At 41.5% G+C, this 19,132-nt stretch overlaps 1 protein-coding gene across 2 annotated transcripts in view; it reads right to left on the minus strand.

Annotated features, from left to right (window-relative positions):
* The window catches only part of LOC126419526 (maternal embryonic leucine zipper kinase-like), a 426,839-nt gene that overhangs the window by 302,022 nt on the left and 105,685 nt on the right, over positions 1-19,132 (minus strand). For both annotated transcript variants that reach the window (XM_050086726.1, XM_050086719.1), the window contains 2 exons: positions 12,843-12,992; positions 7,900-7,966 (listed from right to left, as the gene is read on the minus strand). In XM_050086726.1, coding sequence (XP_049942683.1) covers positions 7,900-7,966; positions 12,843-12,992 — 217 coding nt within the window. The remainder of the gene's footprint in view (positions 1-7,899; positions 7,967-12,842; positions 12,993-19,132) is intronic.

A 19,132-nucleotide genomic window follows, 5' to 3' on the forward strand; every position in this document is an offset into this window, starting at 1 on the left:
GGGTCTATACAAGGGCGATGCACTTGAGGACAATATTATGGAAATGGAAGAGGATGTAGATGAAGATGAAATGGGAGATACGATACTGCATGAAGAGTTTGACAGAGCACTGAAAGACCTGAGTCGAAACAAGGCCCCCGGAGTAGACAACATTCCATTGGAACTACTGACGGCCTTGGGAGAGCCAGTCCTGACAAGACTCTACCATCTGGTGAGCAAGATGTACGAGACAGGCGAAATACCCTCAGACTTCAAGAAGAATATAATAATTACAATCCCAAAGAAAGCAGGTGTTGATAGATGTGAAAATTACCGAACAATCAGTTTAATAAGCCACAGCTGCAAAATACTAACACGAATTCTTTACAGAAGAATTGAAAAACTAGTAGAAGCCGACCTCGGTGAAGATCAGTTTGGATTCCGTAGAAATACTGGAACACGTAAGGCAATACTGACCATAGGACTTATCTTAGAAGAAAGATTAAGGAAAAGCAAACCTACGTTTCTAGCATTTGTAGACTTAGAGAAAGCTTTTGACAATGTTGAATGGAATACTCTCTTTCAAATTCTAAAGGTGGCAGGGGTAAAATACAGGGAGCGAAAGGCTATTTACAATTTGTACAGAAACCAGATGGCAGTTATAAGAGTCAAGGGACATGAAAGGGAAGCAGTGGTTGGGAAGGGAGTAAGACAGGGTTGTAGCCTCTCCCCGATGTTCTTCAATCTGTATATTGAGCAAGCAGTAAAGGAAACAAAAGAAAAATTCGGAGTAGGTATTAAAATCCATGGAGAAGAAATAAAAACTTTGAGGTTTGCCGATGACATTGTAATTCTGTCAGAGACAGCAAAGGACTTGGAAGAGCAGTTGAACGGAATGGATGGTGTCTTGAAGGGAGGATATAAGATGAACATCAACAAAAGCAAAACGAGGATAATGGAATGTAGTCGAATTAAGTGTCGGGTGCTGCTGAGGGAATTAGATTAGGAAATGAGACACTTAAAGTAGTAAAGGAGTTTTGCTATTTGGGGAGCAAAATCACTGATGATGGTCGAAGTAGAGAGGATATAAAATGTAGACTGGCAATGGCAAGGAAAGCGTTTCTGAAGAAGAGAAATTTGTTAACATCGAGTATAGATTTAAGTGTCAGGAAGTCATTTCTGAAAGTATTTGTATGGAGTGTAGCCATGTATGGAAGTGAAACGTGGACGGTAAATAGTTTGGACAAGAAGAGAATAGAAGCTTTCAAAATGTGGTGCTACAGAAGAATGCTGAAGATTAGATGGGTAGATCACATAACTAATGAGGAAGTATTAAATAGGATTGGGGAGAAGAGAAGTTTGTGGCACAACCTGACTAGAAGAAGGGATCGGTTGGTAGGACATGTTCTGAGGCATCAAGGGATCACCAATTTAGTATTGGAGGGCAGCGTGGAGGGTAAAAATCGTAGGGGGAGACCAAGAGATGAATACACTAAGCAGATTCAGAAGGATGTAGGTTGCAGTAGGTACTGGGAGAGCTGCATCAAACCAGTCTCAGGACTGAAGACCACAACAACAACAACAACAACGTTTTGAAAGGAAATAAAAGATGGAACTTAAAACCTCGGGTGTAATATTATCCATTCCTGAAGCCTTCCCATTCTTTATCTATTTGAGAGCTATTTTAATTTCAGTCTTAGTTGGTGTGTTTACATTGATTCTGTCACTGGCATCTGGAAAATTCTATTGCCTCTCCCTCTCTTCAGGTTGCTCTCTGTTTAAGACTTCAGAAAAATGTTCTGTTCTCTCCACAGACTTCAGAAAAATGTTCTGTTCTCTCCACAGGCTTCAGAGAAATGTTCTCTCCACAGGCTTCAGAGAAATGTTCTCTCCACAGGTTTCAGAAAAATGTTCTCTCCATCTTCTAAGTTGGTCTTCTTCTGTCATCAACAGTCGACCCTCCTCGCTTTTCACATGTCTGTTCTCATTGAAACCTTTTTTGGATAACATTCTAGTGATGCGGTACAGTTCTTTTGCATCATCCCTTGTTGCAGCTCTCTCTGCTCCCAGAGCTTGCTCATCCATCCACTTTCTCTTATCATTCCTCACACTCCCATTTATTTGAGAGTCAGTAGCCGCATACTCCGCTTGCATTTGAGTTTTCTGTTGTCTTGTTTTACTCATATTTAATTTTGCCTTGATCTCCTTCCTACAGCTGATCAAATTCCATTTACACTCAGACATCCAATCCTCCTTCAAATGATTTTTAAAGCCAAGGACCTGTTTGCTCACATTGCGATAGACGTCCTTAATCTGACATGATGACAAGATGTGGCTTTTGCTGTATTTCGGTAATGGTCGAGTTAAATTCAAAATTTATAATGGACCCCACTACAGTAGGCCACAGCAAGGACTGTGCTGAACGCATTTCAAAAATAATTCTTGAAGCAATTTGGGCGCATAAATAAGGTGATTTCAGATAGCAGGCTGCAATTCTGATCATGAAAAGATGCCGTGTTGCAAGTTTCTCTCTTTTTACAATAGGCCACTGCGAGTTCAGCAGATCGTGCATGCTAACATAGTCAGAGAAATTGGGATAACAAAAGCAAAATTCTTGAGATGAGCAGTGCCAATCTTTAGTGCTTAGAACTCCCACTCTGTCTCTGGATAAATTTTTCGTAATTATGTTGTGTATGTAAGAATTTCTGAGACTGATAAGATCAAATTCTTGTTGTGTGTTTTGGTTGAATCAAGGAGAGATGAATATTATTTGCAGTGTCCACTATCCAATGTGTCCTTACAATGTTCTCTGTACTGAATTTGCGCCTTCTGTTGTTGACAATCTGAGAGTTACATTGTCTTGGGGAGGAGTATGTTATCCTCTTATTTTCTTTGCGAAAGGTGGAAAGTGGTCTAGAGAGCAATAGGAGTATAGTGGATAGACACTGTGCAATGTTTCTATTTGTGGCAGGCTTGATGCCTCGTTAATACTTGTTTTGTTCATGGATTTCATGAGAGAAGTGAAGATCCGGTATCTTGAAGGGACATAGGGTGCTTCATTGTGGATATGCTCAGATATTCTTTGCCATGTACTATAGTCGAGTCATGAATATTCTTAATTTGTGACATTCTTAGATGGGAGAAAGAGTTGAGTTGTGTTTTCTTCGTTTGGGAGATGAAGTGATGTGTTGTATTAATGCTCACAACTTATGAGCATTTGGATCCTATCTATGAAGGAAGTCTCAGAGGATTTTTGTGGTTTATGCATGTCTGATGACAAATAGGCACATGGGCCTTATCCTATGAAAGGATGGCAATTTTTTGTGTAGGATCTCAAAATGAGCGGAGATTTGTTTGTTTGTAATCGAGCTTTCTTGTCATACCTGTGTGCTAAGAGATGATCAAAAACTAGGATACAATACCCACAGCCTTTAATTGAACCTTACTAAAGGTAGACTGATGAACTAGTTCTAATGTTTCTTGTTTTTCAATAAGTATGTTTGTGTGGGCAGCCACTAGGCAGACGGGAGAGGAGTCACAGAGGATAGATCACTGAGGAAAAAGTAATAAATACAAAAGTACAAAATTCTTATGCAAAGATATGCTATAAATTAAACGAAGCTACATGTCAAAGTAACTATGGACAGGAATACAGGAACTCCAGGTAATGAACAGGCTAAGATAAGGAAAATAATCCTCAAATGGCTCTAAGCACTATGGGACTTAACATCTGAGGTCATCAGTCCCCCAGACTTAGAACTACTTAAACGTAACTAACCTAAAGACATCACACACATCCATGCCCCAGGCAGGATTCGAACCTGTGACCATAGCAGGCGCGCGGCTCCGGATTGAAGCGCCTAGAACAGCTCGGCCACAGCGGCCGGCAGAAAATAATCTGGTATTGATTGTTGTCCACCATGTGTTTGACAAGCTCAATGAAAGTGTTTCTTTTTTCCTTCTTTTTGTTTCTTTTGCAGGGTTGCCACAAGTTTCCCCAAGTGAAATTCCGTGATATTTCCTTAATTTCCAGACACATTTTAGCATTTTTCCCTGACAAATTTTGAGATCAAGGATAAGGAGAGACATAAGTTGACAAAAAAATGTAAGGACTACCATATTTCGCCCCTGAGTGAGCAAAACCCTTAAGTATTAACATCATCATCATCATCTACTGTAATGAACTGTTTTTAGATGGAGAGAGCAAGCCAAATGGTATGTGTGTTTCATGAATATCACTGTCGTTACTTTATTCCAACAAAACTAAATCATTTGGTGACAAAAATTCATATTTCCTGTGTTATATCTATTATTTTACAGGTATTGTGTAATTTTTCTTTTGAGAAATAGTGTACAAACCACCAGTGACTGCCACAATCGTCTTCTTCTTATCGTCTTTACTTTCTAATATATAAATTATTTTTGAAGTGCCAAAATGTACTAGAATAAATAAAATGTCTATAAAGCACTGCACTGTTCACTGTACTGGCAGTGAGGCAGTCACAATTCCTGAAATCCATTATATGTGGCCTCAGGCCTGCCGAGGAGCACCGCAGTCCTGGGTCCTTCAATTAACCACGAAAATCCATCGCATTACGCCACACGCAATCAGACTCTGCCTGCGGGCAGATCGCCGAGACTAGATCCAATGGGTAGAGCCTATACACTAGTGGGAAACCGTGGTCTTCAGATCAGCTGGCCCCACCCGTTAGAGATGCCCACAGGAACAGCCTGCGGTTTTGGCCTGTCGTGGAAGTCCACTCATATGGCCAGCAATTCACGTGTCACAGACTCCATGCTGACGAAACGAGACTGCGGTGATCAATCGATGCAACAGATAACTTGCGCAAAGGCTCTGAGAGTCAGTACTAATGAGGGTAGGTTGCAATTCATCGTGAAGATGATTGCTGAGCTGCAGTTAGGCAAGCATAAAAGACAAATTTCACACTCGCAAATAAATTTTTGATCAAATCCTTTGCGAGATAACGAGAGCATACACTCGTTCATACAGTCACTCAGACACAACTCGTGCACACATGACCACCGTCTCCAACCGCTGCGTCAACAATCTCTGAGAATTAGATCCATACAAACCACTCCTCACACCTCCCTGCCTCTCGTCAGCAGCAGCTGCTTGGCTAGTGGTAAGGAGTGGTAGCAGCACTGACTGCAAGTTGAGTGGATTGGTAGGAAGGGGAGAAGCATTAAGAATGAGGGAGTAGGGAAGCAACACACGTACTCAGCTGTGCCCAACCAGCGATGATGCATAACATCTCGGTAAACAAACCATTTCATCTACTGAGACAAAAAAGTGATTTTCCAATGTGTTTTTTTTTCCAAATTTTCCTGACAAGTTTGAAATTCCCTGATTTCCAGAACTTGTGGCAACCCTGTTTTGTGTTCACTGTTAGTTGTTTGCAGGTCCAGTAATTGCTAAGTTTTCTACAATCTGAATTTGTTTGGCACTACTATCTGCCACAGTGAAGGAACTTGAGACAACGGGAGGAGAAGAGAGAACAAGAACAAGGAACTGGATGAGAAAAGTGCATGCAATTTTTAATAAAATTTAGCATCGGATTTGGTAGCGTTTTTTTTCCCCCTCCTCTTTTTTTCTGGGCATCCTATAGAACACCTTTGGGATGTTTTGGAACACTTTTATACCTTGTGTGCATTACACTATGGGTGTCTTTTGTAACCTCAGTGTACTGCATAAACTGATCAATTCTTTATATTGGTTTAAGTGCAGAAATATGAAGCATTATCAGATTTTCAGAACTATCTTATTTGTACTTCAGAGTATGCAGGAATCTTTTTCTAAAAACAGATAAAAGAAAGTAATATTTTTTTGTAAGTGGGCTACAATGTAATTTATTTACAACTACACTACGTGATCAAAAGTATCCGGACACACCCAAAAACATATTTTTTCATATTAGGTGCAATTTGCTGTCACCTACTGTCAGGTACTCCATATCAGCGACCTCGGTAGTCATTAGACATCGTGAGAGAGTGGAAGGGGCACTCTGCGGAACTCACAGACTTCAAACATGGTCAGGTGATTGGTGTCACTTGTGTCATACGTCCGTACGCTAGATTTCCACACTCCTAAACATCCCTAGTTCCACTGTTTCTGATGTGACAGTGAACTGGAAATGTGAAGGGACATGTACTGTTGAGTGACAGAGACCGTCGACAGTTGAAGATAGTCGTAATGTGTAACAGGCAGAATTCTATCCAGACCATCACACAGGAATTCCAAACTGCATCAGGATCCACTGCAAGTACTACGACATTTAGGCAGAAGGTGAGAAAATTTGGATTTCATGGTCAAGCAGCTACTCATAAGCTACTGGTAAATATGGAACAATGCCTCACTTGGTGTAAAGAGCGTAATTATTGGACGGTTGAACAGTGGACAAACGTTGTATTGAGTGACAAATCACAGTACACACTGTGGCGATCTGATGGCAGGATTTGAGTATGGCGAATGCCCAGTGAAAGTCATCTGCGAGCATGTGTAGTGCCAACAGTAAAATTTGGAGACAGTGGGTGTTATGGTGTGGTCTTGTTTTTCATGGAGGGGGCTTGCACCCCTTGTTGTTTTGCATGGCATTATCACACCACAGGCCAACACTGATGTTTTAAGCATGTTCTTGCTTCCCACTGTTGAAGAGCAACTCGAGGATGGCGATTGTGTCTTTCAACACAATCTAGCACCTGTTCATAATGCACGGCCTGTGGCGGAGTGGTTACACGACAGTAACACCCGGTAATGGACTGGCCAGCACAGAGTCCTGACCTGCATCCTATAGAACACCTTTGGAATGTTTTGGAATGCTGACTTCGTGCCAGGCCTCACCGACTGACGTCGATACCTCTCCTCAGTGCAGCACTCCATGAAGAATGGGCTGTCATTCCCCAAGAAAAGTTCCAGAACCTGATTAAACGTATGCCTGCTAGGGGGGAAGCTGTCATCAAGGCTAAGGGTGGGCCAACACCGTACTGGATTCCAGCATTACCAATGGAGGGCGCCACAAACTTATAAGTCATTTTCAACCAGGTGCCTGGATACTTTTGATCAGATAGTGTATATTTAATATGACTGCATGCTGACTATTTCTTGTTGAGGTGATGACTGTTCGAAGAAAGGTGTGACTGGAGCTCTCCATACTAAAATTCTACTTAAATTTGGGCAACAATGGCAGTGTAGCATTGTGCCTGCCATTTCACAAGTAGATACTGTTTTCTTTTCAGCAAAAAATTTGCCTTCTTCAACAGAAATGTAACTCAGGCCCTAACTAATGACAGGAACAACTGAATGAAAATAATCAATTCAGCTGGTTGTTGGGAAACAATAAAATCTTTCAGCTGTAGTTTTATGTACTAGTTAAACAATTCACCCATTCATTTTTTGATTGAAATCAGTCTGTGGGAATGACCAAATGAAAACCATTGACACAGTCCATTTTAGATTTGCATATTAACTGAAATATTCATTCTTTCTTTTCACAAGAAACCAGCCTGCTGTGTTATGTCAGGTGGACCATGTATTTCAGCTGAAACCACTTTTAAGTGCTTTAAATGATTGAGCTATCCATTCATTCTTCTAAGTAAAACCAGTCTGTAACAAACATGGAAATTCCTGAATGAAGCAAAACGTAAAATAACGGAAAGACAACCACTCACCTATAGAGGATTGATGTGTGGAGCACAGAAATCAGCATTCATACTAGCTTTCGAGACTAGTTCTTTTTCAAGCAGAAGTGCACACACACACACACACACACACACACACACACACACACACACACACACACAGAAATGTACACTCCCATGGCCACGGCAAGATTGAACGAGCAGTTTTTTGGTATATGCAACATACACTGTTAAACAGAGGAATTTGAATTTTTAAGTACTCACTGTAAATTGCAGTGGAGGGTAGAATCTTGGCTCTCCCTTTCAGACCCAGGTGTCATCTTCTTTGGAACTGAAAGGCAAATGTCATTTTTGTACATTTACTATTCATTGGAACATGGCAGTCATATTTTATATTTTTCCTTATGTACAAATTTGTCAGAGAGAGAGAGAGAGAGAGAGAGAGAGAGAGAGAGAGAGAGAGAGAGAGAGAAACTGTAGCAAGATCTGTTAAGGTTGGAAGAAGGAATTCAGCACGGTTCTGCTGAAGGAACCACCTGATGCTTGCCATTATCTTGAGACACTACAAAAATATCTAGGTTGCAATGGTTCTGATAGCACAGTGTTTTACTTTTAATGGGCATTTTGAGATGTGGCAATACAGACCTGAACACCTCACGTCTAAAAAGCAGCTACCTGGATAGCTGGACATTTGCACTATGTTTTCACAGATGAACACAAATTTGACAAGTAGATGACAGCGCTTCACGCTGATCTCTCAGATCTCTTTTAAACATTTGGAGTGGGAAGTTCTGCACAATATGTTTTACTAATGGTTTCTCCATGCCAAGAGTTACATGCAGCTGTTTCATAATAATCCCATTAATTCTACATGTCACTCCATACCCCTTGCCCCATTCGACTGCAGTTGAGTTTCAAGCATTCGAGATAGGAAAGGTCAAATCCTGCAACCTTCTTCATTGTGTTTCAATTAATTGGATGTTCTGGAATGGATGTCCATTCCACTTCTCGGTGACTTAGATTTCTCACAGGAGTTTGTCATCTCAAGAATTTGCATACTGACAGCTTTTCTTCTGATATTTAAGAGAGTGTTATTGGACAGGACAGGCAACCACTGAGTAGGAGTTGATCTGACCCTCCCAGTAATGTTGTTCATGGTCTCATTAAGATTTAAATCTTTCTAATTTGTATGTGCACAATTTTGCTATGCAGTATACAGTATGGTCGAGTAGGCACAAGAAGCAACAAGTAACTAAATAAATTAAGTGATGTAACATTAACACTTAACAATGTCAAAAAACCACACATTCAAAGTAGGAAGGTCATAAGAAATAAAATAGCTGCACATGACAAGTACAAGAACTATTAAAATAATAAACAATGGAAAGTGTAGGATGGAATATCAACAATATTATGGGAAGGATAGATTGCCACTCATCGTAAAGACGACACGTTGAGATGCAGACATGCACATCAAAGAGACATTTACACACTCAAGATTTTGGCCAAAAACTCCTTCTGAAATAAAAGGACACACACACGTTCGCACAAGCAGGCACACCTCACGCACACTTCGCCAGTATGGCCAGCTGCTCTGTCCAGACAGCAGTCTGGGAATAGAGGCCAGAGATAGCATGCGTGTGTGTGTGTGTGTGTGTGTGTTTGGCCAAAAGCTCACTATGTAACATTCTTTTCATTATTTTGTCTGTCTGTAAGTCAACATGTCGTCTTCATAGTGAGTAGCTGCCTACCCTCCTCATAGTATTGTTTAACATAATAAACAGTAATTATACATTTTAGACAGGAAAGAGTGGAGCAGAGAATGTTGCTATTATAGATCTTCAGTTGTAGAGAGAAAAGATGAGGAGGGAGGTGAGTGAGTGAGGCAGGCAGGCATTTACATTGAGATGAATAAATACTGGAAATTCCATCCTTGAGATCTTGGGACAGGTCAAGCAGGAGAACAAATGACATTCCTTTCTCTTTCCTTATGTTCTCCTCCTCCTCCTCCTCCTCCTCCTCCTCCTCCTCTTCCAGTAGTGCTACAGCCCTTGGTGAGCCTTGGCTTCTTCAACAATCTTCCTCCACACTTCTCAGTTATTTGATGCTCTTTTTACTACCCCTGGACTCCCATACTGGTGAGATCTATTATTATGTTGTTGATACACCTTCTTCTAGGTTTCCCTTTTCGCCTAGCTGAATGGATCACAACTTTCATAATTTTCTTTAGAATTTTATCCTCTGCCATTCTCTCCAAGTGTCCTAGCCATCATATTCGCTGTGATTTCACAAATTTTACTATGTCCCTGCCTTATATTAACTCTCGTAATTCGGCATTGTAGTGTATTCTCCAGCCTTCTTCCTCCCTTACTGGCCCATAGATTTTGCGTAGTATTTTCCACTCAATGGTTCTTAGTGCATTTTTATCATGTTCCATCAACGTCCATACCTCTGACCTGTATGTGATAGCTGGGCGGACTAGGGAATTATTTGTTTCTCTTGTGTTGTTGTTGTGGTCTTCAGTCCTGAGACTGGTTTGAAGAAGCTCTCCATGCTACTCTATCCTGCGCAAGCTTCTTCATCTCCCGGTACCTACTGCAACCTACATCCTTTTGAATTTGCTTAGTGTATTCATCTCTTGGTCTCCCTCTACGATTTTTACCCTCTAGGCTGCCATCCAATACTAAACTGGTGAGCCCTTGATGCCTCAGAACATGTCCTACCAACCGATCCCTTCTTCTAGTCAAGTTGTGCCACAAATTTCTCTTCTCCCGAATTCTATTCAATACCTCCTCATTAGTTATGTGACCTACCAATCTAATCTTCAGCATTCTTCTGTAGCACCACATTTCGAAGGCTTCTATTCTCTTCTTGTCCAAACTATGTAACAAGGCTATTTCTGAAAAGTTGCATATTTGCAAAGTAAGCTCTGTTTCCTGCTTGTATTCTTTCCCTTATAGCCTTTCCAATACTGTTATCATTTGTTATTAGGGCTCCCAAGTAGTTAAGAGGGAACACTCCTTTGAAGCATTACCCACTGATGTTTAGGTTTTAAGAGGTTCTTCTGGCCTCAGATTGTGACATTACCATATATTTTGTTTTGTTTTCATTCACTATGAAGCCAATTTTTAATACTTCTGTTTCCATTGCCCAGTATGTTTGAGTGTATTGATATTTCTTCCAACTACAACAATGTCATCAGTGTATGCACATATCTGGCTAGTTTTCATAAATATGGTGCATCTTTTGTTGATTTTATTTACTGCACTACGAAGGGCTATATTGAATAGGACAGTGGAGAGACTATCACCTTGCTTCATACCTTTACTAATGTCAAAGTTTTCATTTTTTCTGCTAAGGACCTTAACGTTTGCTCTTATCTCTGTCATTGTCATTCTGATTAGTCTTATTAGTTTGCACATATATCAAGTTCTTCCACTACTCTGCATAGCTCTTGCCAATTTATGCTGTCAAAAGCTTGTTTGAAGTCGATGAGTAGGAAATGCAGATCTATATCATATTCACAGAACTTTTCCATCCTTTGTCTTCTCACAAATATTCGATCAGTTGTTCCTCTGTCTGGTCGAAAGCCACACTGATATTCCCATAGTATGGCTTCTGCACACTTTTGTATCTTTTTGTTTAATATACTTGTGAAGATCTTATAAGCTGTGCTTAGGAGTGTTATACCTCTATAGTTTCCACATGCTGTTCTGTTTCCCATATATCTGATATTAAAGTGTGCAGTTCCTTTATTACAGCCTCACCACCAGCTTTTATTAATTCAACGACCATGCTATCTTCCCATGGGGCTCAATTGTTTTCTAACTTGTGCACAGCCTGGGAGACCTCTTGTAGAGTTAAGTTTCTTGCCTCATTGGTATCGTTGTCTACTTCCAGCTCCACTCTTTCCTCCTGTGCGGCTGTCTCTTAATCTTCTAAGCTGGTGCATGGTACATCCTTGAAAGACAGCCCATCTTCCCACTATCTATTCTTCCTCCCTTATCATTTTCCCATCTTTACTGGAACAGGTCACTGTTTTTGGCTGGAAGCTATTCTTCATTTTGCCTACAACATGATAGAACATTCTCGTTTCACTCTGTTCCTTTAACTCTTCTAGTTCTTGAAATTTCTTCTTAGTCCACTCTCTTTTCTTTCTCTTGTGGTCTGTTAGCTCTTCTTAATTCTCTATATTGTTCCACATTATGTCTGGTTTCTCTCTGTAGCACTTTTGTTCTTGCCCTGTTCTTTTCCTCTATTGTTGACCTGGAATCTTCATCAAACCATTTCTGGGTTCTTCTATTCCTTCTTATGACTATTATTTCCTCTGCAGCATCTTTAATGGTTTTTTCAATCCTGCTCCACCTTTCATCTACTCCTACTGCGGTCTCTTCATTGCTCAACTTTCTGCTTACTGCTACTTGGCATTTTTTTACTTCATCAGTGATTTTCAGTTTGTCTGTATTCCATTTCATCACCGTTACTATTCTGTTGCCATTTGTTAGTGACAGGTTTTCTCTCAAGACTGATTTTATCACAAAGTGGTCTGGTCTAAGTCACAGTTTTGGTCATCTACAGCTCCGTACATCCGTAACTGACATGGAGTGGCGTGTAATCACTAAAATATGATCAGTCTGATTGACTACTCCATTCCTTAACATCTGTTTCACACAAAAAAGAAATAACTTTCTTTTGAGAACTTGTAGGTAGATTAGTCATAGTTTTTGTTTGGAAAAACTATTCTTTTTAAATGTCCAACATTCCAATACTAGCAACAGGATCAAACACAGTACATTAGCCAAGTTTCAGCAATGATGAGAAAAGTATCCATACACTGAGTGGAGGAACCATTTGATAAATAAACATCAATGCATTACAGAAGCAAGGAAAACCGAAATCAAGAAATTTAGACTTATATATTAACTGAGCTTTTCCTTCATTTGAAGGCCCCAGGCTGTAACATGAATACTTGAAACAGCATCTGGGGTTTGGAACGTGTGTGTGTGTGTGTGTGTGTGTGTGTGTGTGTGTGTGTGTGTGTGAGCATTACACAACTGCCAGAGATCACTCACAAATTTAGGTAGGCAGGTTTCATCAAGTTCAATGAATGAAAAAGTTTTACGGAACTTTATAAACAGTATTTTTATCAACAGTGCAGGGTAACACATGGAATTCTGCAAAAGAAATACTGACAAGTGAAACCTTACCAGGAGAAGGAGGTTCTTGCAGTCCTGGGCTCCAGTACCTCTTGTGGGCTCTCCGTTGTGGTGTCGGAGCAACAGGCTCCGAGAAACCACTGCTATTTTCTTTTCCATCACACATAGCTCGATCAGGATTGGCAGCTTTCTTTCGAAGAGCTATAAAATACGATGTCCTGACAAATTCAGTCACAATTTAACCACCTGCATATAATTATTTATAGACCATACAATACACTAAGTTACAGAAAATCAACATTAAACTAAAAAGCAATATTTAGCCTTCGATTCTTTATAAATCTTGCAGAAGGTAACATTATACTAATTAATATACAATGTAGCAATTACGACAAATAAAAAGTACAAAAGTCTGGAAAATGACATAGAATAATATCAGGGGAACCCCTAAAATAACTACTTGGTTTTGAGCTGACAACAAAACCGTCATTTCAAGACCTCAATACTGGTATGTTCTGAAATGAACAATCTGGAATGATTTTTTAATACTGTGGAAAATACTGATTTTCCTAAGTGGATGGCAGTTTTCCACTGCAGCATAACATCAATATGTGGGAACAAGGAACCATACTTGTGTCAAAAATGCACTACGCATCACTGGGAAACAGTATGTTGACAGGGAATGGTTCAGGATTGTGACAAATTGTCCTTTACCAGCTCCATAGCTGTGACACATTATTGCATGTTGAGTGGTACTCATGTTCACTGTGATATGCCACAAAACAAATGCACCTACAAAGGGATGAAATGAGTGTTCCATTTTCTGCTGAGAGGAATTTTATTGTAGTACACAGTTTCAATCACCCATCAGTGTCATTCATTTTGTAGCACACTACAATCATATGACCCATACATTAAAACAGCATTTCACCATAAAAGACAGCATATATTAAGCAATATGTACTTTATGTACTAGTTCATTATTTCAAGACAGAATAAAGGTTGCATTACTTGCAGGCTGTTGTTTATATCAAAATTCTCCACATATGAGCCTTAATGTGCACAAGAAAATTTCCAACTAAAAATAAATTCTCAACAAAAATTCCTTAAAAAACCCATGTGCGTCAAACAAATCACACCAAAACAAACTACAGTAAATTACCAACACACACACACACACACACACACACACACACACACACACACACACACACACACAGAGAGAGAGAGAGAGAGAGAGAGAGAGAGAGAGAGAGAGAGAGAGAGAGAGAGAGAGAGAACTGAATTGTGAATTTCTCTGTAGTGTCTTTGCACCACAGTACAGTTAGCAGTGTATAAAGAATGCAGCAAATTTCTTGTTATGGTGGTCTTCTGTTCAAAGACTGGCTTGATACAGCTTTCCACACTAGACTATCCGATGAAAGCTACTTCGTCTCTGTTTAACAATTGCAACCAACCTCCATTTGAACCTGCTTACTGTGATACAACTTTGGTCCCCCTGTACAATTTTCACCACCTACACTTCCCTCCATTACCAAATTGATGATTCCTTTATGGCTCGAGATGTGTCTTATTCACCAAGCCTTACTTTTAGTCAAGTTGTACCATAATTCTCTTTTATCTACACTTTGATTCAGCACCACCTCATTAGTTATTCGATCTTCCTACCTAATCTTCAGCAATTTCTTGTAGCACCACACATCAAATGCTTCTACTGCTCATCTTTTCTGAACTGTTTACTGACCACATCTAACTCCCATAAAAGGCTACAATCGAAGCAATCATCTTTTAAAAAACTTCCTAACAGATTTATATTTGAAGTTAACAATTTTCCCTTTTTCAGAAATGTTATTCTCACTATTGCCAGTCCGAATATCCTCTCTGCTTTGGCCATCGTCAATTATTTTTAAGCCCAAATATGAAAACCCATCAATTACTTTTAGTCTCTCTTTACCAACAGGAATTACCTAAGCATCACCTGATCTAAATCACCTTAACATTGTTTTACTTTTGTTGATGTTGATCTTATAACCTCTTTTCAAGACATTATCCAACCATTCAACAGCTCTTCCACGTCTTTTGCCACATCTTACAGAATGACGATGACATCGGCAAAAACTCAAAGTTTTAATTTCATCTCCCGAACTCTTAACTTCATTTCCAAATTTCTCATTGGTTTTCCTCACAACTTGCTCAATGCACCATAGTGAATAAGTTCCAAGCCTATCACTCTTTTCTCAACTATCGCTAACCTTTCATGTCTTGTAACCCTTATAACTGCAGTTTTTACCAGGTTTGAGTACCGGAATGATGGTGCTCACCCGCCACTATGATAGAAAGATGCCATTGCACAAGATCCGGTTGAAGATGAAGAGAAGATGTCACTTATAGTCAGATGAGAGATGTTTAGTCATGCGATCAAGCCCAGGAGCTGTGTCAGGGCAATGTGCAAGGGCACTGAGGAGCTCCCACTCTGTAAATGAGGCATTATAGGATTCACTACAGCGTGTAGTGAATGAGAGGAAGTTCTCCAATCCAGAGGCTCGGGCAAAGTGCTCAGTAATCGTGTTTGCGTCGGTACATAATTCGCCATTTATGGTAACACCAGGGACAGCTGTCGGGGCCTGCTACCCAAAAAGACATTTGATCTTTGTTAAGACTTGGGAAGGTGACATGTGGCAACCAACGGTGGAGACATATCTCTCCCAACACTCCTGCTTCCGTTGTTTGATAAGGTAGTGAGGTACAGAGCAGTTTAAAGGCTATGAGGGCCTCCAGGGAAGGGTGCCGCTTATGCCACCGTAGAGCTCGCCGATGCTCCTTAATTGCCTCAGCGACTTCCGGCGACCACCAAGGGACTGCCTTACGCCTCGGGTACCCTAAAGAGTGAGGGATTGCGTTTTCTGCCGCAGAAACAATTGTGCTAGTCACCTGCTCAACCATCACATCGATGTTACGATGAGGGGGAGATTCAGCGGTGAAAGTTCCCCAGTCCGCCTTGTTCAAAGCCCATCTGGGCAGGCGTCCGTGTGCCTGATGCTGGGGCAGTGACAGGAAGATGGGGAAGTGGTCACTACCACACAGGTCGTCATGTGCTCTCCAGTGGATAGATGGGAGAAGTCCTGAGCTGCAAAGTGATAAATCAATGGCCGAGTAACTACCATGAGCTACACTGAAATGTGTGGCAGCCGCAATATTTAAGAGGCAGAGGTCGAATTGCAACAGTAAAGCTTCGACATCTCTGCCTCGGCCAATAAGTGCGGTGCCACCCCACAAGGGGTTATGGGCGTTAAAATCTCCCAAAAGTAGGAAATGTTTAGGGAGTTGGTGAATCAGTGCAGCTAATACATTCAGGGTAATGCACCATCTGGAGGAAGATATACATTGCAGGCAGTTATTTCCTGCGTCATCCTTATTCTGACAGTCACAGCTTCAAGAGGGATTTGAAGGGGCACATCTTCACTACGGACCGAGTTTATGACATAAACGCAAACTCCACCTGACACACTATTATAGTCACTACGGCTCCTGTAATATCCCTTATAGCCGCGGAGGGCAGGGGTCCGCATTGCTGGGAACCAGGTTTCGTGGAGGGCAATGCAGATAACAGTTGTAAAGCTTAACAGTTGCCGTAGCTCACCCAGGCGGTGGAAAAATCCTCCAAAATTCCACTTCGTGAGACTGGGAAGACATGGAACATTCAATGAGGCAGTTTACGCCTCAGAGTCACCTGCTGCCACCAATTTATTGCCTGAGCAGTGTATATCCATTGTGTCTGAGGGTCTGGCGAGATCTAGGTCATAAGCGGATGCCAAAATCTCCACCCATCCTCAGTCACAGAGCTTGTAGGTAGCCGTGGTGTGGGTGCCATTGCAATTTCCTCGGTCTTAGGGATTTTCTTTTTGGATTTCTCTCGCTGCTCCTTGGGTTTCCCTGGCTGGGAGAACATCACTAGTTCAGTCTCCGGGACTGAGGATGAGCGTCAGGCCCTACGACCAGCTGCTTTTGGGCTCTTCAGCCACTGGCAGGTGTCGTCTTTCCCACTAGAAGAAACCTGGGAAGGGAGTGACCCAAGGGACCCCTCCCTAGCAAGAGAAGCCACATAAGACTTACACTTCTCTGCCTTAGAAGTGGGTACAGATGTCCCAGATGGTTGGGGGTTGTTGCTCCCAAAGTAGGTGGTGCAGGAGCAACAGGGAGGGAAATGGCCCCCCACCATCAAGGGAGCAGTTGTAGTCTTCCAGCTCTGAGAGGTGACCTGGGTTGGCGGAGCTGATGGTGCCAGAACTGTTGTAGTGGCAGCATAAGACAATGTCATACGCAGGCGTTCAAATTTTCTCTTAGCCTCAGTGTAGGTCAGTCTGTCCAGGGTCTTGTACTCCATGATTTTACTTTCTTTCTGGAGAATCCTGCAGTCAGGCAAGCAAGGTGAATGGTGCTCTCCGCAGTTGACACAGACGGGAGGCAGGGCACATGGGGTATTGGGATGTGATGGGTATCCGCAATCTCGGCATGTGACACTGGAAGTACAACGGGAAGACATATGGCCGAACTTCCAGCACTTAAAGCACCGCATCGGGGGAGATATATAGGGCTTTACATCACACCAGTAGACCATCACCTTGACCTTCTCAGGCAATGTTTCACCCTCAAAGGCCAAGATGAAAGCCCTGGTGGCAACCTTATCATCCTTCGGACTACAATGGACACACTGGACAAAATGTACACCTCGCCGCTCTAAATTGGCATACCACTCAACACGCCCCGATGTCCATCGGGATTTACACATGAAACCATACAAAATTCAGCTACTGCATGCTCTATGTGAAGGTGACAAGATGTGAAGTTCTGTAATTTTGTTCTTGGCAAGATGGAGGATGACAGTTTTCTCCCACACTTAGTATTTCGTGATGAGGCAAACTCCAGTTTAAATGATAAAACGAAAAGGTGAACCGTTATAATGTGAGAGAAAATGGGGTGCAGAACAACCACATGAAGTTGTACAACATGTGGGGGACTATCAAAAATTAACATGTTTTGTGCAGTTTCACGGGAATAGGTACATGGTCCATTTCTCTTTACCAACAACACTGTTACAGAAAGCACATATCTCAAAATGCCTGAGAACTTTCTTTTCCCTCAGTTGGAGACTGATTCAAACAACTTCACTTACCAACAGCATCGGGCACCACCACACTGCCATCTGGAAGTACGGGAATTTTTAAATCAAACGATTACTGAACGATGGATCGGTTGCACTGGACCAAATGATTCAGCCTTACATTACTGGCCTACAAGGTAACCGGACCTGACTGTATGTGATTATTTCTTGTGGGGGTGTATAAAAGACTGTTTATGTGCCTCCACCACTAACAACAATGAATGAACTGAGACATCACATAACAGTAGCTGTTGGAAGCTGTACCTCAAAACATGCCCAGTGCAGTGTGGGAACAATTTGAATACTGCATTGACATTGCCGTGCATCTCAAAGGGGGCACATTGAACACACATAAAAAGGTATGGCGTTGTAGTGCTAGTTCCCATCTGTGGAGTTTTGAGAAACTTGCGTCTGGAGGAAGAATCCAGATGGCATATGTTGTGAAACAGGCACTGAGGTCATGACTGTCATGTTTTAGAGCATGCTTTGCAACAGGATATTGTGTGTTGCCAGTATACACAATCTGCCTACGCCCACTCATCCTAACTGACAATATGGTGGTAGTTATGCCAATGTAAAAGGACGAACAGTATTTACGTAACAGCTGGTAAGTGACATGTCATTTCACAGGTGGCTCACCCTTTGATAGTATATGTTGTGCCAGTTACAGGGCCTGGTATAGTTGATGGTACGAGGGTGCATAGGGAAAGTCTTGCAGCGGGAACAATCATAGTGGTAGGAACCATAAGGTGGGTGAAGACGGAGTGTTGATTCTGACTGGGATTGTGCAGAGATTGGGGGGGGGGGGGGGGGGGGGGGTGGAAAGCTATTATAAGTGTGGTGGGCAAAATCTCAGGCAGAAGGGATCTCATTTCAGGGCATGATTTTAGGAAGTCATAACCTCATCGATGTAGGTGATTAATACATTCAAGATCAGAATAAAACTGAGTGGCAAGTGGTGCACCTGGATATGAAATCTGCTTTTAAACTAGGCTGGTGGGATAATTAAGTCCATTTAACATTGAAGTGAGACTGGTGGTGTGCTGCTGTAAAGAGTCTGCATGGGAGGGAATGTTTGACATGAAAAGGACAGCAACTGTCAAAATGTAAGTACTGTTTTCTGTTAATGTGGACAGAAGTGTAGCTGGCCTTTCGTGAGGTTGAGATCAGCTTCATGGAA

This window comes from Schistocerca serialis, chromosome 1, assembly GCF_023864345.2.
Source record: "Schistocerca serialis cubense isolate TAMUIC-IGC-003099 chromosome 1, iqSchSeri2.2, whole genome shotgun sequence".
Taxonomy (NCBI): Eukaryota; Metazoa; Arthropoda; class Insecta; order Orthoptera; family Acrididae; genus Schistocerca; species Schistocerca serialis.